Source organism: Mya arenaria, chromosome 15 (genome assembly GCF_026914265.1).
Source record: "Mya arenaria isolate MELC-2E11 chromosome 15, ASM2691426v1".
Lineage (NCBI taxonomy): Eukaryota > Metazoa > Mollusca > Bivalvia > Myida > Myidae > Mya > Mya arenaria.
This window is the reverse complement of record NC_069136.1, coordinates 24,696,755-24,724,735: the sequence shown is the minus strand read 5'-3', so window position 1 is coordinate 24,724,735 and position 27,981 is coordinate 24,696,755. Positions and strand designations below refer to the sequence as shown.

The 27,981-nt window shown below is 33.9% G+C and overlaps 2 protein-coding genes across 2 annotated transcripts; one reads left to right on the top strand and one right to left on the bottom strand.

The window, feature by feature from the left end:
• Positions 1-531: 531 nt before the first annotated feature.
• Positions 532-13,718, top strand: LOC128220294 (kelch-like protein 13). Its single transcript, XM_052928638.1, has 5 exons — positions 532-585; positions 3,226-3,392; positions 3,577-3,673; positions 4,744-4,853; positions 5,675-13,718. Exons 2-5 carry the CDS (start codon positions 3,258-3,260, stop codon positions 7,097-7,099), a joined length of 1,767 nt encoding a protein of 588 aa, XP_052784598.1. The 5' UTR covers positions 532-585; positions 3,226-3,257; the 3' UTR covers positions 7,100-13,718.
• A 2,985-nt stretch (positions 13,719-16,703) lies between these two features.
• Positions 16,704-26,854, bottom strand: LOC128220531 (DCN1-like protein 1). Its single transcript, XM_052928963.1, has 7 exons — positions 26,812-26,854; positions 26,499-26,712; positions 24,529-24,697; positions 23,581-23,711; positions 22,075-22,157; positions 20,455-20,551; positions 16,704-19,322 (listed from the first exon to the last, which is right to left on the bottom strand). Exons 1-7 carry the CDS (start codon positions 26,812-26,814, stop codon positions 19,246-19,248), a joined length of 774 nt encoding a protein of 257 aa, XP_052784923.1. The 5' UTR covers positions 26,815-26,854; the 3' UTR covers positions 16,704-19,245.
• Positions 26,855-27,981: the final 1,127 nt, after the last annotated feature.

Sequence of the window (27,981 nt, the reverse complement as noted above, 5' to 3'; positions counted from 1 at the left end):
ATATTAATTGCAATAATAACCAAGAATTTTAAATAAGTAAGAAGATGCCTAAAACCAAGTCATGCAATGCTTGCAAAGAAAAACCTCCCCACCCACTGTCTGGCAGTTACTATAACGGTTTAAGAAAATGCATAAAACATCAATTTTTGAAATTAAATATAAAAATCTGCGATCTAATTTTTGTCAGCAGTCTTATATAACTGGTTTCCATGCATTTTTGCAAAAAATCGCTCGTTCCAAGACAAAAAATATAAAAGTTATCAAACCATTCTATCTGTGAGAGTGCACAAAAAAAATCCGTCCACGTACAATTATTCGGACTAGCAATCAACCAACTACTAGAGTTCTAAAATGTAAAACAGGATATATATTCAATTAAGAAAACAGTACATACTAAACTGATATTTTGATAAATGACACGCTATTGTATTGCGTCATATAAAATACGATCGCAAAGACGCTTATAGTTGGAAATATGTTGACTGCCACCTTACATGTGTTTTGTTTTGACGGCACTAGTCAAATGGGACTCTTCACAAGTGAGGTGATTGTCTGGACCAAAAAATAAGTTTCACTTTTGATCAGGTTTGTTTATCTCTTTATTAGCGAATACCTTTAGACACAACAAGTTTGAAATGAAATCGTTTGTCTGAAAAGACATTCTCTTAATTTTGCACCTCAGTTTTATTGAACGATTCCTGTCATTCCAGTAAATTACAGTAGACATGTTGACCTACTTTTACCAGCTGTGCCAGACAGTGGGTGGGGAGGTTTTTCTTTGCATTGCATGTCTTGGTTTTAGGCATCTTCTTACTTATTAAAATTCTTGGTTATTATTGCAATTAAAATTTTAATTGATAATTAGGAAAATCGTATTGTCAGTAAGAAAAAAATAATTTAATCAAAAGTGATATAATTATACTATCAAAAACCAGTTTCATTTTCTAAATTTTGCTGAGATTGAGGTACAGTAGTATGATATCATAATCAAAACTTTTTGAAAAAAAGATGATGGAACGATTTTAAAGGATTTATTCCTACAAGGCTAATTGAACAACAACATGTGCAATTACATGCTGGAAAAGTAGGGTTTAAAAATGTAGGTCACTTTATTTTTTACACACAGTTTCAATTTCAAACTGCAGAATGATGCAACTTTTTGTTGCATTGGATCAACTATCTTATATCTAAGCATTTTACAATTCACAAGGGAGTCAGAAAAAATAACTGTTAAATGTCTGAAATCATTACCTTTCCTTTAACAACATAGTGGACATGGAACTCCCATTGTCTTTTAGCAGAGCAGGGTTACTCACTCGCAGGGCTTCCATTAAGAATTTGAAACTGGAAGTATGAACTTCCTGTGAATCACTTTTGGAAGTTTTACACTTAACCCTTTAGCGCATGTATACGAGATAGGCCGACATAGCCCATTACCAGATGTATACGCATTTGGCCGACCGTATCCATTACTGGATGTAAACGCATGGCCCGCATATTTCAATAGGGTCATTTCAATATTTCAATTTTGCATCTTTCTTTTTGTAAACAATATCCCGGATGTTTATAAAATTAAAGTTTAACCTTTTGTGTATTGATTTTCCCTTGAAAATATTGTCTGCTAAATTGAGAAGGTGTTTATACTCCCAATCGCAGGTGTGATATCCCATTGTGACGTAATAAGACCACGAGCTAAGTACTGTATGGAATTTCCCCCAAATTCATTGATGCGTAAATCATTAAATATACTACGTCAGTTCAGTTTACCATTAAAATCAATTGAGATTATATTTACTTAAAGGTAATATTTTGTTTACAAACAAAAGAAACAATTAGTAAATGAGAAAATGATGGGTAAATTTTCTGTGAAGCTTATATAATGTCCATCATAGTTTTGGCTGTAAAATAGGTCATGTGCAAGCGTTTTGTTTGATCTAGATCTTTTTATTCATACCGGAAAATCATTTATCGGGTTTCTTTTTTTCTAAACAATTTTATGAGGGGGTAATAAAGTTAAACAGACACCTTGGACTGGATCTCTCAGCTGGATGACACCGGATATTCCTGACATATTTCTGTGTATTAATACACAAGAACATAAATTGTCGGCTTTTTAATCCAGATGGGTCTTTTTTATGATAGGGGTAATAAAAATTAGATCGATCCCAGCATTTTATTACCCTTTGATTTAATGCAATTATGACATTTCAAAGAAATGTTACCAATCCATCTTGAAAATACATTCACAGCTGAAATAAAATAATTTAATATTTCATCATTGACACCATTTATTAGATAATTTAATTATCTATAAAAAATGAATTCACATAAAAAAGATTTGGAGACAATTATTTGGAGTAACATTGATTTTAAGTTCATACTGCTGTATTCATTTTCTCATTTTCAAATATCCAGAAAAGTACCTATGCAGATAAGGACTGCTTATCAGTAAGATGGCTATTGACTGGGAGGTGTAATCTGGCCACTTGTCTATGTGCTAAAGGGTTAAATATGGAAGTTTAAGTCTCCATAATACAATATCTTTTTTCAACTGTTTTTCAACAAATACATTAAAAATCAAATAATTCTCACTTTAACTTATATTAATATAATTCCTTTTACTAAAAACACTTAAACTGATTAAAATTATGACTCTAAAAGGAATATTGAAAAAAGGTTTTGATTTTTTGTACTTCCAAGCTTTCAACTTTGGAAGTTTTCTTCAAAATTATGGAAGTTTTTGTACTTCCAATGAATCAATGTTGGAAGTTTAAACCCATTTCTAGGGAGTAATATACTTCCAAACTTCCTTTAAAGGAAGCCCTCGGTTAGGGACAGGGTGCTTCATTGCTATAAAGTTACGTGCCGTTGAGAAAAGATCTCAGGCATTTAATGCTCACAAAATTTTCTGATGTCCACTGACAGAATAGACTCCTCCATTTTGTTCTTTCAGATGACAAAGCATCTCCTTAATAAATATCAGGAATGTTAGTTTATTTTCTGTATCGCAAAGGACTGGGGACGAAAACAACACAAATATAACGCTGTATTAAATTTTTGCCTTTATGCCTAAAACGGTTTTAGGTCAGCGACAAGAAAAGGTTACCAGAAACAAAGGTTTTTTATTTGGCCTAACTATGGCCTAATGATGACATTATAAGGAAGACATGCAATGATGTCTGATCCAAATACATTGCAACAATTTTGAGTTAATTGCATTTTCAGCGTAATGGCTCAGCCTCCACCTACAAGTTGCAATGAGTGAAAGCCGAGATGTACGCCGTGTGAAATCAGACAATTACGGAGATGCTGTGTTGCAGAATCTCAGCCAGTTGCGAGAGCGTTCAGAGCTGTGTGACTTTAAGGTGTCAGCTGGTGGCAGGGTGTTTGAGGTATAAGAGGCACTATTAGTAACCTAATTCGATAAATATGTAATAGTATTATCTTTAGCAGACCTAGTGGCATGTTACTTCATTATTAGATGATATAGGAACACTTTAGCCAGATTATAGATACAAAATGAGGTTGTTTTAATCTTTGAACTATAAGTGTCATACCTTGTAATTTTGCTTGCAGGTACACAAATGTTTGCTTGCTGCCACCAGTGACTACTTCAGAGTCATGTTGGGGGGAATCAACACAGAAAGCCAGCAGAATATGGTGGACCTGAAAGGTAATTGCAACATATATATTATAAGTTACGGGGCTAGTAGTTGACCAGATGTGGGATATACGAAAAGGAAACTGTATGGTATCCTGCACAACGTATATCCCAAATGGGTCACCTACTTACCCTGAAACATATATATCAAGTCCACAACCTGTTTACATGTTGAAATGTTCCATTTATTTATCGGAATTGAAAAAAAGTGCAATATAAATTTGGTGACCCAATTTGGAAAATATGGGGTCACTGCGTGACCAGTCCTGGACCAATGGTGTTGCGTCATTTGTGTTGGAAGCTTGATATGTATATACATCATGAATGGTTTTTAGCTTGTTTGTTTTTGGATAAAAAAAAGTCAGAATTGTAATATTTTCTGTTTTCGGTATATATTTGACAATTTTAAATACTAAAGGAAAACATTTCTGGGAAAGTTCTTGAAAAATCTATATAGTGGTAATTGATTTGCAGGAATAAAGTTATTTAAATGATAAGGTAAATTTTCAAAGCCTTAGTTGTCATCATCATGGCCTACCCTGTTGTCGTCATCATGGCCTACCCTGTTGTCGTCATCATGACCTACCCTGTTGTCGTCATCATGGCCTACCCTGTTGTCGTCATCATGGCCTACCCTGTTGTCGTCATCATGGCCAACCCTGTTGTCGTCATCATGGCCTACCCTGTTGTCGTTATCATGGCCTACCCTGTTTTCGTCATCATGGCCTACCCTGTTGTCGTCATCATGGCCTACTCTGTTGTCGTCATCATGGCCTACCCTGTTGTCGTCATCATGGCCTACCCTGTTGTCGTCATTATGGCCATAATTGAAAATGTTTCAAGATATGCACATGAAACTTAGTTAACACATGTTGCTATTGGACAATAGGCAATCTAGTATGTTTAAATTAATAACTCTTACATTACCTCTCCCTTTCAGCTGTGTTGGAAGGTGGTCTATAGTATTTTAATTGACTTTATCTACAACAGAGAGTTGGGTTTTAATCTAGACAATCTCTATATTTTATGTGTAAGTGTATATAAATTCAACTCATGAAGTTAACAATAACCCTCCGTTTCAGCCGTGTCCCCGGACGGCCTGCAGTATGTTCTGGATTTTATCTACAGCGGAGAGCTGCCCCTTAATTTAGACAATCTCACAGAAGTTATCAACACTGCAAGCCATTTACAGGTAATGTAAATGCAGGGCCTAACAAAACAACGTTTGTTTCTTTAAATCAAACCCTAACTAATAAAAGTCTATATTATTTTTTCTAAAAAACAACAAAAAAACAGTCCTCCCGCCCTAAACACAATTTTGTTTAAGCATAAAGTGTCATTAATTTTTGAAAGAGAATAAAGCTTTATAAAAACAGAAATTTATGATTGACATTTGGAAGAAAATGATATTGATAAAGTATATATATATTTGGAAAAAAATCCCTTCTTACCCTACCTTATAATATACTTGCATATCAACCTACTTTTCCTTTCAATATACTTTCCATTCAACATTCTCTTCCTTCAACATACTTTCCATTCAACATTCTCTTCCTTCAACATACTTTCCATTCAACATTCTCTTCCTTTCAACATACTTTCATTCAAGATTCTCTTCCTTTCAACATACTTTCATTCAACATTCTCTTCCTTTCAACATACTTTCATTCAACATTCTCTTCCTTTCAACATACTTTCCATTCAACATTCTCTTCCTTTCAACATACTTTCATTCAACATTCTCTTCCTTTCAACATACTTTCCATTCAACATTCTCTTCCTTTCAACATACTTTCCATTCAACATTCTCTTCCTTTCAACATACTTTGCATTTCAACATTCTTTGGCCATTCAACATACTTTGGCTTGCAACATTCGTTGCCATTCAACATACTTTGCCTTGCAACATTCTTAGCCATTCAACATACTTTGCCTTTCAATATTCTTAGCCAATCAACATTCTCTTCCTTTCAACATACTTTGCAATTCAACATACCTTTCATTCCATTTCAGGTTCACTCTGGTTTGGACCTGTGTAGCAATTACATGATCTCATTAATGACCTTTGAAAATGCTGAGGAGTTTCTTAACATTGCCGACACTTATTCATTGAAGAAAGTTCTCGACCACTGGGACCACATGATACAAACTAGATTCATTGAATTTAGTCAGACTCATCAATTTCTGAAAATGAGTTCAGAAATGTTAAACAAACACTTGAAACAAGACACCGTCACGATCCAATCTGAGTTTAAATTATTCAAGTGTATTGAACGCTGGTTTTATTACAATGACTCCAGAATCAACACTGACGGGGTCCGCGTTTTATCTCATATTCGATTTCCACTAATGTCCCAAGTAGAACTAGCCTCTATCCAAGAAAGCAATGTCATCAAACGCTGCCCTCAGGGAATTCAGTTTCTCGCAAAAGGATTCAGATTTCACATGGAGAGCAAGGAAGGTCACCCCGTTATTGAAACTGTTTCTAACATTCGCAGTAATACGGCGTGTTTAGTGTTTGTGCATTATGGGTCGTCTTACATGCCATTTCAAATAACTACTTACGACAAAAAGTCAAAAATGTTCTATAGACTTTTCTCAGACGTGAATGGAAGTAGAGACTGTCGGTTAGCGGTAGTCGATAACTTCCTGTATACATGCAGGGTGGTTGATTTTGGCGGGGGAAGTCTTATGAGCTCTGTGTTCAGATTTGATCCACGACATTTGTGTGGCCAGGAAGTGAGACCTATGCGTAGACTAAGGTTAGACTTCGCTCTCATAGCCGTAGGGAAGTACCTCTATGTATTTGGAGGCCTAACGGACCAGTTTGCAATACTAGACTCTGTAGAGCGCTACAACGTGGCGGAAAACATCTGGGAAGATTTACCACCACTACATTCTGCGACCCACTCTATGGCAGGGATACAGTACCAGGATAACGTCTATCTCAGTGGGGGTGTTGTGCTCATGGGTCCAGAACGGCAGGCTATGAATACTTTCCTATGCTACCACACTACCTCAAGAATCTATGAAAGCAAACCAGGGATGTTGTACGCTCGACGGTTACATGATATGGTATTAGTGGGTGAACGCGTGTACGTTATGGGCGGAATTCCGAGAACGGGTACCCCTCTCCACGGACAAATCCCTATTGAATATTACAGCCATCTTTCGAACCAGTGGACGCTCCTCTCCAGTACTCTCAGTGGCCGGTCTGTCGGACATTACCTCTACCATGAAAACGCCATAATGTCGCTCGGTCATGAGCATCACAACGCTACGGAGGACGAGGTCTGGGCGTATAGCCCGGACTCTGATACCTGGGCTCGGCATATAAAGGCACCGCAACGGTTGAGCCTGACTCAGGCCATGTGTGTCAGGTTGCATTTGAACTTTGCTGATGAGAAAGTTAGTAAACTCTTCATGAAGGAGAAATGACTAGGGAAGAAGTGTCTATGTGATTGACTGTGATGAATTTTTAATTACTTGTCTATTTGCTTGCTATTTTTTCATTCTGCATACCGGTACAATAAATTACGTAACTGGTACCTTTAAGTTTTAGTCAAATGGCTAGCAAAAAACAGTTTAAGGTTTAAATAATTATTTCTGTGATTACTGTACATATGTTTTTGTTAAATAGAGAGGTTGAAAAACACTATTTGTATGTGTAAATATATGACCGTGAAACTACCGTCCAGGAAAATTGCAGTCAGATTTATAAATTGTTTGAAAAATCTCTCTCAATTATGTGTATCTTCGGGACCACTAGCACAAAATGATTTCCTGGTGATTTTGTACATGTCTTTGGTCATTTAAAACTGTGTGAAAATATGATACTACTCTTACCTTAAGAATGATATCAATATTGATAATACATATACAGTTAAAATGTGCCCTGGCTGTGTATTTTTCTTCACCATTTTAGGAATGGTGCCTAGGTGTTTCTGTGCGGAAAAAAGGCGACATTTTGACTAAAATTAAGAATTCAATTTTCCTTAGAAAAGAACCAAAATGCTTTTAAAAATAGGTAAAGATGATTGTGATTCAGTTTATCTCTGTAAGGATGCACCAACTCTAAGATAAAAAAAATTAGTCTCAATTTATTTAATTTTTACAACATATAATATGCAATTTTATTTTCAAATTTGGAATTTGTTATATTCATTTTAGTATTTGGAATAAGGTTGAAATAAGCCCCAAATTGGTCAAAAGAAAAAGCACTGCCTAGCTATACATTTGATGCGTGCAATATGTATACCCAACACATTAACTCCAAAAGTAGACATATGCACATACATGTAGCTTTTTGCAACCAATCTAATTCTTGAATTTATAATAGATTTTGTACTAAGGTTTTCTTACAAATGTCCTTAGAAGTGAGAAATGTTCAGATGTCAAGTATCAAAATGCATAATTGTTAACAGGGCTTTTTTCTCATATATATATATACTTCAGTGACAGAAATAAGGATTTTTCCAATTTGCCAAAATATATTAAAGTTTGCCCAAATTGTGCGTTTTACATGTATAATTATGTAAGGTGAAAACGCATAATTTAAAAGATAAATTGAGAACACAAGAGTTATTGTCATTGCCTTAAGTTGGCGTAAAAATAGTTGGTGTGCAAATACTTTTGCCTTGGTCATATGATAAGCAGTGAAAAGTACATAAAATTAATAAAACCTTTTTCCGATTTGAAAATTATTGGTTTTATTGGATTTTTTCCCCCTATTTTTTCTCAAAATAGAAAGTCTATATATAGGCCCCTTCCAATAGAAAGTCTATATATAGGCCCCTTCCAGTTATTTCTTGAAGAAGCCCTGCGTGTGTGTACACTTTACACACTGGAATTCTTCCACTAATACAGGAGTATTACTTCTGATATGTGCTTGTAGATACCTTGCATTTTAATATTATTCGATTTTTGTACTATTAAAGCTGCACTCTCACAGATTGAACGTTTTGACAACTTTTTTTTATAATTTTGTCTTTGAATGAGCTATTTTTTGCGAAAATCCATAGAAACAAGTTATATAAGACTGCTGACAAAAAATTAGATCGAAGTTGAAAAAATGGTAAATCTGTGAGAGTGCAGCTTTAACATGAACTGAACATGAACAGTTTCAAGCTTAGATTTAGTGCAACAGAGAGAATATTTTTTAAATAATGAATTCAACTTTTATAATTAATCTATCTCATCAAATCAATATGCATCTCTTTGAATGTTTTAAATTTAATTATTATAAAGATTTTATATTTGTGTGTTTTTTTACTTCATCATGCTCAAAACTTGTTACTAAAAATTTGTATGAACTTAAAGCTGCACTCTCACAGATTTACCATTTTGACAACTTCTTTATTTTTGTCTTGGAATCAAGAGCCAATTTTTGTGTAAATATCTGCAAACCACTGATATAAGACTGCTGACAAAAGATCAGATCACAGATTTTCATAATTCCGTTAAAAACATAATGTTTTATGGCTAAAAGCTTTACTAACGGTTTAAGAAAAATGCATAAAAAATAAATTTTTGAACTTATTTATATATATCTGTGATCTGATTTTTTGTCAGCAGTCCTATATCACTGGTTTCCATGCTTTTTCGCATAAATTGGCTCATTCAAAGACAAAAAATAAAAATGTTGTCAAAACTTTCAATCTGTGAGAGTGTAGCTTAAAGGAATCTGACCCACAAAAAAAAACTAGTTCTCTGAAAGCTCTGTTAACCTTAATTATTTGAATGTTAGTCGATCCTTACAGATTATGTAAAAATAATGACATGGGGCTGTGCTCATAAACATCTGAAGTCATTCTTAACTTATGTCTGTTTCTCAAATTTTTCATAGTCAAATTAAAACAAAGGTATAAGGGTATTTAAAAAAAAAGTATGTATATTCAATAAAATCAATGATGATAAAGAATTCAATATGTTTTTTGATATTATATTATTTGATCAGTGAAATACTCAACTTAGAAATGTGACTTAAGATAGAAAATGACTTAAGATGTTTTATGAATCTCGGCGCAGAAGAACATCAAACATTAAGAAGTTACAGTGTATATATTTTCTCTGAAATCAGACATTATCAAGATTATTTGCATTTTTTTTAAGCCAAACAAAATTGTTAATTTTTTTTTTTTTTTTTTTTTTTATTTAAAAAAAAGGTTTTAGACACGAAACCCTGTCAAACGAGACCAACATAATATGGTGTCGGCAGGCATCCAAAAATTGCACATAAATGTGGGTCGGATACCTTAATTTTTTAATTAAATCTTATAATATTGTTATCATATTATTAAAGTACCTTCTTGATATACCTCAACAATATGAATTTCATTTTACAATGCCATGTTACATTTTGATAACTAGATAACTTATATCATAAAATAAGAAAGACAACTCATAAAATGTGAATGAAATTATTTAAGGAAAGCTTTCTGATACCTGGTAATAAAAAAAAATCACATAACTCTGAATAAATATGTATGTTAATTTTTTTTTTTACATATTCTTAATATTGCATCTTTTGAAAGTGTTCATTCAAAGTGTTGAAAATTTGATATTTTTTTTTCGTAATATATTTATAAGGTCACTTTGCATAACACATAGTGCAACTGTGCAAATGTCTATTACAATGTCATATTGTGGTTTAAGATCATGTGTCTTCTACTGTAATACCTCAAAGTAATGATTCACTGATTTACATGTATTTGTTACATTGTAATTGCTATGTTATATGTATAAGTTCATGCATTTACGGGCATTTGGACGAAAGAAGATCATTGGTGCACATGTTTTGTCTCTTAGCTCAATAGGGCTGCAATGAAATATACTGATAAACTTGCTGAAGATTGTCATCATATGTATACTGGCTGAAGATTGTCATACTGGTATACAGGCTGAAAATGATCATCATATGTATACTGGCTGAAGATTGTCATACTGGTATACAGGCTGAAAATGATCATCATATGTATACTGGCTGAAGATTGTCATACTGGTATACAGGCTGAAAATGATCATCATAAGTATACTGGCTGAAGATTGGCATACTGGTATACTTGCTGAAGATTGTCATCATATGTATACTGGCTGAAGATTGTCATACTGGTATACTTGCTGAAGATTGTCATCATATGTATACTGGCTGAAGATTGTCATACTGGTATACAGGCTGAAAATGATCATCATATATATACTGGCTGAAGATTGTCATACTGGTATACAGGCTGAAAATGATCATCATAAGTATACTGGCTGAAGATTGGCATACTGGTATACTTGCTGAAGATTGTCATCATATGTATACTGGCTGAAGATTGTCATACTGGTATACTTGCTGAAGATTGTCATCATATGTATACTGGCTGAAGATTGTCATACTGGTATACTTGCTGAAGATCGTCATTATATGTATACTGGCTGAACATTGTCATACTGGTATACAGGCTGATGATTTGATTGTCCTAATAAGCTTTAGATTATCATAATACTGGTATAGCGGCTTAAGATCGTCATCATACCAGTTTACTGACTATAGATCATTGTCATCATACCAGTGTACTGGCTGAAGGTCATTTTCATCATACTGGTATAGTGGATGAAGATCGTCATCATACCAGTTTACTGACTATAGATCATCGTCATCATACCAGTTTACTGACTATAGATCATTGTCATCGTACCAGTGTACTGGCTGAAGGTCATTTTCATCATACTGGTATAGTGGATGAAGATCGTCATCATACCAGTTTACTGACTATAGATCATTGTCATCGTACCAGTGTACTGACTGAAGGTCATTTTCATCATACTGGTATAGTGGATGAAGATCGTCACCATACCAGTTTATTGACTGAAGATTGTCATCATACCTGTTTACTGGCTATAGATCATTGTCATCATACCACTACACTGGCTGAAGATCATGTCATTATACCACTACACTGGCTAAAGATCATTTTCATTATACTAGTATACTGGCTATAGATCATTGTCATTATACTGGTTTACTTGGCTGAAGATCGTCATCATACGGGTAAACTGGCTGTAAATCATTGTCATCATTCTTGTATATCACAATATGCTTTAAAGACTTTCTGCCAATTGAAAAATACTACCTGAGTTACCAATATTCGTAAATCAATTTTTTAATGTTTTATGCAAACTTTCCTGTTACAATACAGCTTGGTTGTTTAAAAACTCATTCTGTGTTTAAGATTCTTTTTTTAAAAATGTCAATTTTATGATGATGGGGCTTGAATATTTTTGCTCGAGGACACCGGGGTCCAAACTGAAACCTCGAGGGAACCAATGTTTTGATCGACCTGAGTTTCAATTTTCCAGTCTGTTATGAAATATATTTAAGTGTATTTTAAGTTTGAAGTCATCAAACGGACTGTTTACTACGACACTGATTATGTGTTGCGTTGCGGAAATTGCTCATATGTTTAAAGGCTGTTGTATATTAAATGTATAAGACAAAACAATTATGAATGAATAAATAGTTAAGTTTTTTTTTACAAAAAGCATATTTTCTAAACAAGCAACATTTAGATATGACAGTACATATTATGGCATTAGTCAGATTTAAGTTTTGCAAAATCAAGGATTGATGATTGGTGGATCTTGTCTGTCTAGTGAAACTGTTCAAACTCATAATTATCTTCTCAAATGCCCTTATCAACTATTCGTTAGCGGTCATGCGTAAACAGTGATAAACGTTTTTTCACACCTTATGAATTTCCTTTCGACTGTCATCCCATTGCGCACAACTTGCGAAAATTTTAACACCTAGCAATTGTGTTTGTTTTGGAACACACGTTGGGGAAAAAGTGTGAAATTATGACCTCGAGGGAGCCATAAGGTTTTGTGCATGATTTGTGTATTTGGGACCGGCTACTGTGCTCGACTCCTCAACTTATATTGGTTTCAATGTAGCGTCAGTATTTTTTATATGAAAGTAGAAGGGAAAACGTTCTGGACCAAGCTCCGACCTCGAGGGACTGCTGGTTCTCGAACAACCACCTGTTCGAACAACTGCAATTTTACTGTATTGCAAATTACTGCAACACAAACACATCATAATTGCAATATATATTGAATTATGGTTTGGGGCATATTATTGCAGCCCTAAAGCCATTATAGATTCATTACGTTCTGAAAAACTAGCGCTAGATCAATGTTAATGGATTGTTCTTGTACTTTTATGTTAAAAACACTTAAACATTTCTTTTCATTAACTATGAGAATTTAAAAAAAAAAATACTGAATTAAGGAAATGACTTATAAAGTTTTTTGAATACTGCCCTCAGATTTCTTCAAACTCCTATGAAGTATTAAAAATAGAAATGATAAATAGAATGAAATAAAAACTTTGCACAAGTATTATTTTCAGATTAGATGTGTTTGTTCATTTGGCATTATCATTACAAGTTTGAATGTTCAATTTTTGTATTAGAATTAACTTTTTGATACTTTTGACATGTTTTGTTGTTGTTGTATATACTTATACCTTATAAATGGTCAATACTTCAGGGGTTCTGAAGTTCAGGATTGGGAGAGTTTAACCTCGGACTATTGTACAGATGTGAAGGAATTTGATTGATTAATTAATAAAAGCTGTGTTTTAATAGTTCTGGCTTAACCTTAAAAAAAAACATTAATTTTTTCAATAACTGAAAGAAAATTTTAGATAAAAAACACGTTAATTTTGTCAATAACTTAAAAAAAGAAAAAAGAAATTTGCACGAAACTTGCTACAAATGTTAACTATGACAATATACACATTATGTAGCAAGTCACATGGAAAAATTGATGAGCATTGGCATACATTTACGTTACAATCATATTCTAGTTGTTATGAGAATCTCCATGGAAACCAAGTCTTATATACTGTTGATTAAAACCTGTTGACCAAATTACCTGTTAAATTGTATTATTACAATGATTATAAATGAAATGTTGTTAATGTTGTTGTAGTTGGGAAGTAATTAATTGTTGATTTACTTGTTGAAGAATTACAACATTTTGTATGCTAATAAATTTTATAGTTAGGCATTGTTTCTTTTTTCATCTATCCCAAGTTGTAATGTTTTCCTTGTAAAAGATTATTAGATTGTGGTATGACGTTGGGACTGTGGGGTTGTGGGCTAGCGGCATGATGTCAACAATTTGTGTCTTAAACTGTAACATGGGCATGCATTAAGAGGATTTAAAAAACAACTTAGCACTTACGTTCAACATGACAAGACGGTGTGTTGCGTACAAGACCCACAACTGTAGATCACTCACATTTTAAGGTAATTACCATTTTGGGTCAAAATTCCTTTCTTGTAATCTTGCTTATCCCGGCAATAACTTGGTGTGGGGTGCGGGGTTGTGGTTAATAACTTGTTCCCTGTGTTATCCATAACAAGACCTGCAAGACTAATGTAGGACAAAGGTCACACTTAGGGGTTATCGGTCAAAATTCCTTGGTTATTGGCTGTTCTAGCTAAGCTGTTACCTGGCGTTGGGGAATTTTAAAAGAACTTGGGACAAAGAAACTGCTTTTCTCTAAGAAAATAGAAGCTTAATGAATATTGCCTCTGTTGTGGCACACGCAAGACCTATATTAGTTGGTCTAAGTTGAGTGTTACACAAAAGGGTCATTTGTAAAAATTCCTTGTATTTTGGCTTGTCCAGACTATAACTTGGCCTTGGAGTTTTAAAATATCTTGGTACCAATGTTAACCATGTGAAGCTTGCATGTCAGAAACAAAACCCATATCAGTGTAAGGTCAATGTTCAAGGTCACATGAAAGGGTCATTGATCAAAATTTCTTGTATTTTGGCTTGTCCAGGAATGTATAAGGGAATTTTACAATAACTTGGCCTAAATGTTCATCATTGTTATTACTTGCATGTGGCCTGAAGCCAATACAGCAATAAAGCTCCATTCTCATAAAAACACTATTTAACAACTATTTACAGGTACAGATGGGGCGAGAGTGCTCTAGTGGTATAGGTGTAGGTGCTCTCACCCAAGAGGTTGTAGGTTCGATCCCCACCAGGGGTACTTTCTCATGGCTTTTCAAAAAGGACACAGTACGGGTTTCTGCCCAGGAAATAGACTCAAGAGTGATCTTATCAACTTTCGTCACAAGCGAGCTTAAATAAATTAGTATAAACCAACCTTTTACAGAATCGTTTCATCATTTCTAATCAAAGGCGGTCTTGACATTGATGCCGTTTCGCTAACAAAGGTCTTGTATATGAATTAAGCATTTAGTGTTACCCTTGTGTATGTTTATAAATCAATCATTCAATGTGTTGATAAGTGGCTATACGTCAAGCCAAATTTCTTGAGAGGAGACTATACAGTTTTTGCCAATTCACGGGTCATAACTCTGGAGTGACTGAGACGACATGGCTGGTTATTGGACAAAGATCTCTAAAGTAATTGATCTGACAAGACCGATTTTAGGTCATTTCTATCATTAAGAGCCAAAACTCGTGAGTGCCTCAAGCAATATAGCTGGTTAACAAATTTTCTGAGATATTATGCCCATACACTTATTTGGTGATGATTGGACAAAGAATTCTTAATTTATTGGTCTGACTGGTCATTTCTATCATTAAGAGCCAAAACTCTTGAGTGCCTCAAGCAATATAGCTGGTTAACAAATTTTCTGAGATATTATGCCCATACACTAATTTGGTGATGATTGGACAAAGAATTCTTAATTTATTGGTCTGACAGACAAAACCAATTTAAGGTAATTTCTTTAATGAAAGAGCAATAGCTCTTGAGTGACGAAGCGATATGGCTAGTTATCAAACTTTTTTTACATACACATTCTGACCAAATTTGGTGATGATTGGACAAAAGAACTGTAATTGATCAGACAAGATCCCAATTTAAGGTAAAGGGTGGCAACACTGATTCAAGCAATATGGCAGGTTATGGAAATTTGTTCCAGTTGTTATGCCAATACACAATCTGGTCAAATTTGGTGATGATCGGACAAATGCTTCTAATGTAATTGTTCGGGCAACATACTGGACTCAACCAGCCACGGATGAAACTTTAGTACCTCTTGTTCTATTAAAAGTTGGGATGGAAGCGAATATCCGAGTATCAGCACCCTGTGAAGTTCTATGACCTTGTTTACATAACATGTTGTTTTATGATCTCAGATGTGCTTAATCGACACTAATTGGCACTAGTTGATATTAAACAGATTGATCATTAATCCATAGGAATTGATCGTCCAATCACAAGATAAGGGTCGTGCAATCAAAGCTATTAATGACCAATCGTATGTAGAACATGCGTTCCATTAAGTGCGACATCGAATGAAAACTGTTGTGAAGTATTCCAACATTTCGGACTTGAAAGTAGTGTGTGTGCAGTGTTTAATTAAATTATCAAATATATAAATGATTTATTTCCTATTTAGTATTATTTATTCACGTTTTATTTTGTGTAGTGTATTTTATTTTTCATACGATATGTAAACATGGTTAGTTTATTGATAAATAAAAAAAGCACACGCATGTAAATAAAGAAAATCAGATCGTCTTTTTGTATTCTTATCTTTTCCGCAATTATATCCTTCATTACAAAACACCGTAGAAATTGTAGGTATTGCATCAAATCAAACAATGTAATGAAATAAAATTACAATTGACTATCAAATAATCAAAGCGTCATTTAACATGAAACCTGCTGATAAATTACAAACTCGAAAGCACGTGGCAGTAACCAAGCAACCACCTCGGCCGAAGTGACAATCAAATTCGCGAGGTGTGAAGTGGTATTCATCACGAGTTCTATGATGTAAAATGAGTTGTTTAGCTTTGATTATAACATTATAAATCATTAAGACTGAGAAAGAATTAATGAAAAAGTGAAATTGCAATATGACGAATTATAAATTAAGTGGACAATTATGTCAAATAACAAAAGGTGGGTGACATTTAATAGGAAATTTACTTATTATGAAAACAATTTGATGCGAGTAATTAAAAGGCTTATAAAAAAGAAATAAAAACAACAAATTTTTAACACAGTTTATTACATTTTATGAAAAAAATGCAGCTTAACAAATTTTAAAATTCCAGGCTGACAAATATAATTTCAAATAATATATTTCATTGGAGCACAACATACATGTATATCAAGTTACTACCACCATTCACATTGCAGCCACAAGCTAATATATGCACTTTCAAAAATAAAACTCCCATGTCACTGCACCTTCTTATTGAAAACAAAACTATTTACTTGGAATCATCAATTGGTAATATATAAAACACGCCAGGCATGAACTAAGACTAGCAGAAATAGGTCTTCCAGTTCACTTTTGAAGTTGTCTGTTTTGGCATCAATATCAAATATGTTATTCTTTTAAACAGGGTTGCAGTGAGTCCTGAATTTCAGTATGAGGGATTCATGCCTATAGCAGGGTTAAGGGGCTTTGAACCCTTTTGGAATTCAGTCATTTATATTCATTTCGAAGTTTAAAAAAAGACAGAATTCTACTGTTTTTGATGCAAAAGTTGGAGCAAAAATCTTTACAACTCCACAATAGTCTGAAGTCAAAAGATCTTTATCGTGATTTTAGGAATAATATATGCTTACATCATATTTACTATACAACCTTTGCTGCCATCTAAGTATTTTATGTGGTTAGTTCCATTCCTGAATTAAATGTTGAGACCATCAAGTGTAAAAACATGACTGGGTTTTAATTGTTAACAAAGACGTGATGAAACATAATCCCAATAAATGTTGTTATTTTAAACTGATATGGGGAAAAAGACTACTGGATACATGAACCTTTTCTTTCTTGAAAAAAACGCCTTCCCATAATCACTTAATATATCATTTTATCAACTGAAGTCAGATTTTATGTTATGATGGCAGGACTTATAGATCAATTTTTATTGAAAGAAGTTTTGTCAAGTAAGGTTACAACACAATTACATAAACTGATTCTATCAAAGAAAAAATATAATATAATTTTCAATTTTACCAGCGATAAACAACTAACAGAAGAATCTGATCAAAATAAGCACTAAAAATCATCAAAATAAGCACTAAAAATCAAACAAATAAATCCTCATCATACTATTTAATGTTGGTTCAACTTAAGATAAAAAAATATCAGATAAGTTTTGAGCTTTTACATGTATTTAATCAAAACATAATCAATTAAATCTCAAAGTAGCCCTAAATGCACAAAAATAGATATATAGAACAACTTTGCAAGAAGTTTCAGCTGCATGTATTTCAAAAGAAAATAATTATCCTCTTTGTGTAAAGCTATCTTTAAATCTTATAAAAAATAAAAACCAACATCATTGGTTTTGCTGCTAAACGACTTGCCGTCATTGAACAATTTATAACGTTGATGTTTCTACCTATCTAAGACTGTTTATTTATCTACAGATGAAGGCATAATGCTGAAATGTTAAGATATAAATCAAAGGTTTTTAATTTCATTTTCATGTTTGTGTGAAGTTTATATATAATAAACTTTATACATATACATACAAATTGGACAGTGGTAATGTATCCTTCCAGTATTGGCTTGGTTTCAAACAAAAATGCATTGTTTCAAATGTGTATAGTTTGTAGCATTCAGAAGATTTCCAGAGAAAAACTGCATCTTATAACGGGGCTTCCATTAAGAATTTGAAACTGGAAGTATGAACTTCCTGTCCATCAATATTGGAAGTTTTTCACTGAAATGTGGAAGTTTAAGTCTCCCCGAATACACTTTTTCCAGTATTTTTAAAATAGGATGACAGATGTTAAAAATCAAATAATTCATTTTACTTCAAGACTGATTGAAATTGTGAGCATAAAAGTAATATTGACACCAGGTTTTGATATTTTGAACTTCCAAGCTTTTGACTTTGGAAGTTTTCTTCAAAATTATGGAAGTTTTTGTACTTCCAAGGAATTAAGTTTGGAAGTTTAAACCTATTTCTAGGGAGTAATATACTTCCAAACTTCCTTTAACGGAAGCCCTGTTATAATTATATAAGGTCCCATCGCTTCTGGTGTTGGCCAAGTTCATAAGGTTCAAAATTTGTAACACCATTATTTGATCATCAGCAAACATCAGTAAATTGATATTTTGCCAGGTTTTTAATTAGCCACTTGATAGATGTACTGATCAATTGTTAAGCGAACGTCAATGCTTGTATGTATTTTTGATGGAGCAAGGAGCATTACTCTACTATAATTTAAACCAGAGTATCTTGTAACATGTGTACCAAATTTAATTTGAATATCTTGAATTACGATGCCAAAGACAACGACACCAAGGCTATGATAATATTTCCAACTTTTATCCTCGAAAAAACAGACCAGCTAAAGGTTGCAAACATTAAGCCCTCTAGAGATAATCTATCTACACTATCATGAGACATGTGTGTATCTTAACAGCCAGTCTTTCATGAAGGCAGTGACATCACATGGCAGGAATGGCAGCGGTCGTTTACTCCGGGGGAGAGGGGGTTATCAAGAGGCAGTCACGCAGTCACACCTGGGCTAATGTATGGTACACTATATACAAGGCGGTCCAGCGTTATACTGTCGTAGACTTGGCCTGAACCTGAGGTCTCGCGTACTCCACAAACTCATCAATCAACACCGGCCACGCTCCTGCAAACCGTATAAAATGTACATTATTCAACAGTATCTTATGAATCTTACTTTACAACACAGAGAATAATTGCTTCACTTGCTACAGGAAAAAAAGTATATCAATGTGCACTTCACAATTTTTTACCATCCTTGTCCCAAACCTGTTGAATTAGTAAAAAAAACAATTAAAATGAAATCTAACATGTAGACACTGAGAGACTGCATACATTCAATGTTTATTTAGTACAATTATTGATGTAAGTGATCTTCAAACATTTTATTAAATAAATAACATCAGTTAAATTCAAACATAATATTATATAGCAGGCATATAACAACACTAGCCTCATAATATCCCAAGTTTTGCAATTTGAAATGTATGTCTTATTTGTATTGGAAAACCTGAAAGCCGTGAGAAAACCTACTAACTCTGTTTTGTGTCAATCAACAAAACTCACCTGCACTGTTGTGTATTTAACATGTAACACCTTCATGAGAAGGGATTCAGCTAACCTGGGCCCAGTTGCATTAAAGGGACTAGACACCAGATGATACAAAACAAATTGTCAAAAACTTGCAAGAAATTGACATTGTTATGTACGCTGCATTAAATCTTACTTACTGATGTATCACATCTTTACGACACAAGCATCTTTCGCAGTTTTTGCGCATTTTTCCAATTTACTAGGGTTTACCACGTAAATCCCATTGTGTTTAAAAATAAGAAGCTATTTTGCGCTATTTTTAAACAGGATAAACAGATGAGATAGCAACATGATTGTTTGGGCTTATTATTTTAATCATGTAAAATGATGTATTATTGGCCTCCTATTAGCTTGTATTGATAAGTCTAGGCAAGAAATACCTTGAAGGAAATAGTGTATTTACTGATTTGTGGACCATCTCGTACCTGGTCCCTTTAAATCTTAAATGATGGCAAAGCTAGTAAAAAGATATTCTCTTCCATCCCTTGTCTTCGTTTTAAATTTTAATAATGGTAAAATTTCACTTTTCCCAAGCAAAATATAAAACACATGACACTATTAAAGATAATTTCACTTCATGACAAGATATTTATGGATATAACCCCCAGCAGGATAACATATTAAACACAATTCACCTTGAATACTGTAAGCTATGAAACTATTACCTTCTTCATCATAATTGCTCATATCTTCATTGATCATGTTACAGAAGTCTAGGAGGAGGTTCCATGTGTCTTTAGGTATTGACCTCTTATGATGCTCCTGCAAAACAAACAGCACAAATTATACAAGAACACCACAGGCCACCATAAACAATTGCCTGCTTTTCATAGGCCATACCAAATTGATTCTACCGGGTATGTTTAGTGTCATCTTTGCTGGTACAGGTGTAGGTTTTGGGTCTTCGAAACCAAAAAAACTATAGATTATAGAATTTCAAAATATTGCAAAGGAAACTGTATTCTGATGCTTTTATATTTAACAGAGACTAAACCATAAACAATAGAAACCCTTGGTTTATGAACCTGCAAGTGTTGTCTTTAAGGCCTAGTTTAAGGAATGTTTGGCATGATAATCCCCTGCTGTGCATCTCCTGCTAATTGCACTGATGTCACAGAAGGGGCCAATTTCCTGTGTATTTGTTTATAGGCTCAGGGCCATTTTAAGGGTCCATTTCTATAATAAAATTTCAAGAACAGCACAGCAGGATACTAAGATCAAGATCTGATAAAAAGGATCAAGGTTTTGCATTGCCAAATCGCTTTTGTGATCGCCTGCTGTAAATACCGTATACACTTTCCTCAAACAGGTTTAACTGCTATTATATGCTAGTTTGTTTTTTCCAGACATTTGTTTGTTATACCATTCCTTGTTGAAACATTTTGAAATTGGAACCTGTAGCAAAACTGTTAACATGGAGTCAATTTAGTACGGCTTAAGCTTATCAAGAGGCACAAATAAGCATAAAGAAGCATTTCTTTAGCTAGATTGATGCAACTTGCTACAGTGTGGCAAAGATAAAAGATAACATGAAACGCTGGAAAAACTAGTACAGTGCATGTGTACCGGGTATGTTTAATAATGGGGGGGAAATACAATTCAGCAGTACTTTTCATGCGATGAGCTATCATTCTTAGAATCTCCTTATTATCGGATTGATCATTATCAGATTAGAGATTGTTAACAAAAAATTATCCAGAGCAGAGGTGTAGACAGATGGGTATTTTAATTAATAACAAATCATGATATAACATGTGCACCAAGATTCATGTCCATGAGACAACACACACATTGTTTAGCAAGGCCCATAACTCTGACTTAAATGCATGTCAGTTGTGCTTCTTATCTTTCCTCAACTTAGCATGGATACAAAAATGTCCATCGTCACTGAATACTATTTTGACTTCAATTTGGTCTTTGGTAAAAACTTCAATGACAAAAATCAGTGGTGGAAATAAGTGCAGCTTGCAGCTGCAATGGTAAAACACTTTTCGAACAATTAAAATGAAATCTAGACACTGGGAGACCGCATACATTCAATGTTTATTTAGTACAATTATTGATGTAAGTGATCTTGAAACATTTTATTAAATAAATAACATCAGTTAAATTCAAAAAAAAATTATTAAAAATCAGTGGTGGAAATAAGTGCAGCTTGCAGCTGCAATGGTAAAACACTTTTCAAACTTGGGCTTTTGAATTTCAACAAGCCAACTTACGGGCTTGTGTTAATCTAGTAATAAGCAGCATTAATACAAATTCTAAAACACTATCTATTAACATACCTGTAAAAATTGACTCCACAATGGTAAAAATTTGAATCTCCCTGATAGAACAATATTCCAGTATGCTATTGCCATATCCAGGTCTGAAATACACAAGAGAAAACCATTGTTATTTTTTTACCAGTTCATATATAATGAACATTACATTTTTTTAACAGTGGCATACTGTTAAATATCTCACCTACATAAATGACGCTATCAGATTGGTCAACAGCGATCATGTGAAGGTGGCATATAATCTATACACCCCTTGTAATTTTATACCTTTATAATTTTATATGTTTTTATATTTTTTAAGGAAGTTTGTGACTTTTAAAATGTACTTTGCTTTCACATGGTATGAAACCACAGAGGGTGTATTTTGTATACAACTCCAGCTACTAACAGTGTAACTATTAATATCGGTGTACTTATATTTGTGGTAAAACACACTAGAAATTTAGAGTAAAATAAACATATCAACATGTAGGACAAATAAAGACCACAAATCAACTCATTTCATTAATGTAAATCACTTGACTCATGTGTATACTGCAGTCAATGTATATGAATATTAATCATGATTGCTTGGTATATGATGATAAATTAAGATTCAAGTTTTTATGTAAATAGAGTTGTTTTTACTGTTGTTTGAACAGTCTGATGTGTAGCACAGATGTCAGACAGTTTGAATCAATAAATACATCTTGTAACCATTCATCAGATCTGTTCATGACAGGCCTACCACACTTTTTTCAAGCTTGACCTTCAGATTGGTTTTGTTCATTTTTTTTAAAGGGACTAGACACCAGATGGTCCAAGAAACAGCAAATACAAAATTTCCTCAAAAAATTCAGAATTATCAATAGGAGGTAGTAAGTATAAGGCTGATAATACATCATTTTACATGATAAAAAACTATTTTTGTCGCTCTCTCAGCTGAGTTGACCCGTTTAAAAATAGCTAATAAAGGTTTCACAGTTTATAGTGTGTAGATTTAGCATGTGAAAGGCCCGTGATTCATGCATATACATTTACAGACGCTTTTATTAAATGTACTGGGATTTATGTGGTAGACAATACCAGTATTTTTTCGAATTGGTAAAATACGTAAAAACTGCGAAAGATACATGTGTCCCAAGCAATGTGATACATCAGTAAATAAGATTCAATGCGTTGTAAACAACAATATCAAATTTTTTATGAAAGTTTTTGACAATTTTCTTTTTTTCTTGCAATGGTATCATCTGGTGTCTAGTCCCTTTAAGTGCGTTACTTGTGCACAAACATTTTCACTTGCTGGCATCAACATTTAGCATTAATTATTGTGTACATTGTTAAAAAATATTAAATATACAAAAAATTACCTATATACAAACAGACCAATGCTGTTTACATGACATACTACCAGGACATAAACTTACAAAGAAATCTGAAAAATATTGGGGTTGAAAAGTCCTGCTCCCCTTATACTTATTACTTATAGTATACTTATTCTAAAAGTTATGACTTTTAAACTTGTCCTACCAAGTCCTTTTTGTCCTGGGTTTTTGGCATAGTTGAAAGTGAACTGGTAGAAATCTTTAAATCGTGATGGGTCTCTGATATCTTGTTCCAAGGCTGGACATTTCTGCTTCAACTTTTCTGCTGTATCACATCTGTAATGGATGTCAATATTAATGATATCTGTATTATCATTGTGACATTCACATTTTTCAGACATAAAAATAAAACTAAGGAGAAATAAGACTCGTTCTGTGTCTAGCTGCTGTCTCTTCCAGCAGGGCTTTCTAAGCACGAAAATTTGCCTGACCTTTTCATTTTGGGAAATTTGAACTCTAAAGCACTTCAAATTGGGAAAATTTTAACACATAAATGTTTCAACCTCATATATTCAAAATAATGGCAAATTGGCATTTTAATTAGAAACAATCACAATTATTACTTGTCCTTGAAAAACTCCTCACTGTAGTAAACTTATCTCGTTCAATGTAGGACATGATTCATTGGCATTTGAATGCGTTTGGTAGTTTGGTGTCATTATAACCTTTAAAATATAACATTTTGTCAATCTATTTAAGTTACCAAAATATAAAGCATTACGTCAAACCTATTTCAAATGTAGATATAAAATGATTTAAAGCATTTTACTTAAGTGTCTACACTTTAAACCTTTTTAGAGTAAGACAATTATTAGATTGTATGGTGGCATGTACACTCATGAAAATATGTTACACAAATAATAATAATTATAATAATAATAATAATAATAATAATAATAATAACTTTATTTCATAAAGATAACACATAATTATATATATATTAAAGTTACATAAGTATCGTCTTTACAATGTGGTCTTCAATGGATTCTACAAACGTATTAGTATACATTTCTCATTCAAACAATAACGATAACAAGTTAATATACCCTTCTTATGTAGACTTAAACAATTAGTAATAGAAAGTTCAAATTACCCTAATTCTACCATGCCATTTATAAACTCCTCTTTTGAAAACTCGCACTGTGTTGCGGCCTTAAATCTCCATGCTATCAGCAACACTAAGCGTGACTCTGGGCTCAGGTTTAAGTCCTCAAGGAATTTCATAACACCGTCAACTGTCATCTTGTTTTCCTCATGTGGATCTGAAAGATATATATGACTAGATCATGTAAACTGATTTTTTAATGCAATTTACTGGCTTCTAAAGGCTGTTTCACCTTGTGAAATACTGTCCATTTTCCCCCAAATTTTATAATTTTTTCCCAATTTGATAAATGCACATTACATTCATGATTAAAAAAGCAATGAATTTCTTGAACTTTAAACAAAACCTTGACAAGACTTACTCTTTCACAGCATATTTCATGCATAAAAAAGTTAAAACATGTATATTTCATTTTTCGCCATTATATTAGCTATTTTGGCCTGATTTTGTATTTTTCCCAAAGTCGACTTTTTTTCCCATTTTGCAAGGTACAGGCAGTAAAAATAATTCCTAAAAAAATCGCTGGTAAAAGGATAAAAAAAGATCTGATTATCCATAAGTTCAGGATAATTCAGGATAATGGATAATCAGGCAATTTTCTATAGTAACCACGGGTCCGACTATCGGTCCCATTCCCCTGGCAAAATATATTATATTTGTCCAAATCTGGAGAAAAAAAATAATAAATATATATTTTTTTTATGAAAGTCCTTTTACCTGGCGTGTGAATGTTCATTTCACATCCGAATGAATTGTGTGATGACTAGGTTTTGGGGATTATTAAATTCAGAAATGGCTGTTTTTCATCACATTCAGAGATTAGTATGCAATATTAACTGTCATAACTAATTGCAATATTTATAGATATTACAGTCACACGGTTTGATATTTCAGCCATTTCAGGTCTTTTGAAAGGAAAAACTAATATTTTGATAGTTTCCTCATTTGCAGGAGGAGACAGAAAAACTTGTTACTTCAACTGTAACATTTCCTTATTTATTTATGTAAAGCCATTCTTTTTTCTCAAAATGACATATTTTTCAACACAATCTTAATTCTTTACTACAAAAGAGACATTTGAGTTATAATGGTACAACAAAATGGAATGGAACTCTGTGCACCTTTCCTAATCGAGCTATTACAACAAAATGGAATTGAACTCTGTGCACCTTTCCCAATCGAGCTACAACAAAATGGAATGGAACTCTGTGCACCTTTCCCAATCGAGCTACAACAAAATGGAATGAAACTCTGTGCACCTTTCCCAATCAAGCTACAACAAAATGGAATGAAACTCTGTGCACCTTTCCCAATCGAGCTACAACAAAATGGAATGAAACTCTGTGCACCTTTCCCAATCAAGCTACAACAAAATGGAATGGAACTCTGTGCACCTTTGCTAATTGAGCTATTACAACAAAATGGAATGGAACTCTGTGCACCTTTCCCAATCAAGCTACAAGAAATTGGAATGGAACTCTGTGCACCTTTCCCAATCGAGCTACAACAAAATGGAATGGAATAGCGGGGACTTTGACTTTCGGTCTAGCCGAGCCCTGGTAAAATCCCGGCCCTGCGGAGACAAACTGCTGGTAAAATCCCCGCCAAATGTCCCCCACACTGCAGTGACCCTAGATAAAGCACATTTCCCGCTTTTTTGACGCGAAGACAAATCCTCAACATGCACCCTCTACATGCACCCATAACTGCAAAGGTTACAACTGCTTGCTGAAACAGGCTGTGCACATTTCCTAATCAACAAATTACAAATACTCTGGCACCTTTTCCAATTAGGTTAATATAACTAAATCAAATAAAACGATGTTTATTTTGTTGAAAAGTAGCCGAATTGGGCTATTAATTTGATTGATTTAACAATAATGGCTCAACTGGGAAAGGTGCCTAGTCTTATATACTGAATATGGTTAGTTCATGACATCATTCCAATTGCAATATACCTTTATATCTCTGCCATAGAGCCTCCAGGCGTTTTCTATCAGCTGTTGGTCTTACAGTTTCATTATATCGGTCAGGATTTTGGAAATAGTTGTCAACTGCGACATCCAGTTTCCAGTCATGACAGCTCAAACACTGAATTCCAGCTTTTTCAGTTGTCTGTGTGAAGGCAATAAACTGCCGGACTTTGTCCCTTTGAGAGCTTTTCAATTTATGCTGGAATGAAATTATTATTTTGCTAATCGGATATGTCACTGACTGAAAAACAAGGAAGAAAGCACGAAATGTTTACAGAAAATGCACACAAAAACTTACCATTTTGTTTCTGACCCATTTAATATCGTTTATTTTCAACGTTGTCGACCCGTTAACTAGATACGTCGAAACAGTTATGAATACTGTCTTTGGCGTAGTTACCTCCCTTTGATATTGTTGGAGACGATGATGATGGTGATTATGATGATGATGATGATGATGATGATGATGATGATGATGATGATGATGATGATGATGATGATGATGATGATGATGATGATGATGATGATGGTGGTGGTGGTTGTGGTGGTGGTGGTGGTGGATGTGGTGGTGGTGGTGGTGGTGGTGATGATGATGATGATGATGATGATGATGATGATGATGATGATGATGATTAACGAAAATGTTTGATTTTGGCCGTGGTGTTGTAAAGGTTATAATCAACCATCTATATCCTCTTGGATCGCGATGTGTTTACAATCGGTTTCGAAGAGCTTATATTGATATTTTTCTTGGCCTGCCTTAAATATACCGAATAAATGGAACAAACAATTATAAAAATAAAGTTTAACAATAATTAACCACAAATTCATGTTATTTTTTCTCATTGGGTTATCACTTCATTCATAAATGACCTTCTCTCGCAGTAGGTTTGATTTTTAACTGAAGTTGACATTGTAACCGCACCGATCGCAATGCGCGGAAGTCAACACAGATACTAAGTATAAGTCTCCGCGTAGTTTCTAGTCACCAGCTCTGTTCACTAGACTAGATCGCAAAGCTATATAATTTCATTTAACTTACTACTTGAACTGGATAACTAGAAAACAAATATATGCCAAGTCTATTATGCCTTCCTATTTACAGAAAACGCCTGGACCCTTGTCAGCATTCAGATCGCGATGTTCTTAGGCCAACGTTGAAACCTTGCATTAGGCTTCCTAGAGTGTCTACCCGGTGGCACTATTCACCAGACTTGATTCCACTGCTCTACGGAACTGGCTACTGGAACCGGGACACATTCCCCTAAAGATGTACAATTTCTGGTCCTTTGCTATCCCACATATATATCGTAACGCTCTGTACGTGTTTCATAAATGGCAACCAGAAGGTCAAGAATCTTAGAATTGAGGCTTAAATGACGAACCGCGGTTTGCTGTTTTAATGTTATCTCGACAGCGGACGGCTTCCAATAAATACATATGCGTTATCCATGCATGTAATCCGTGC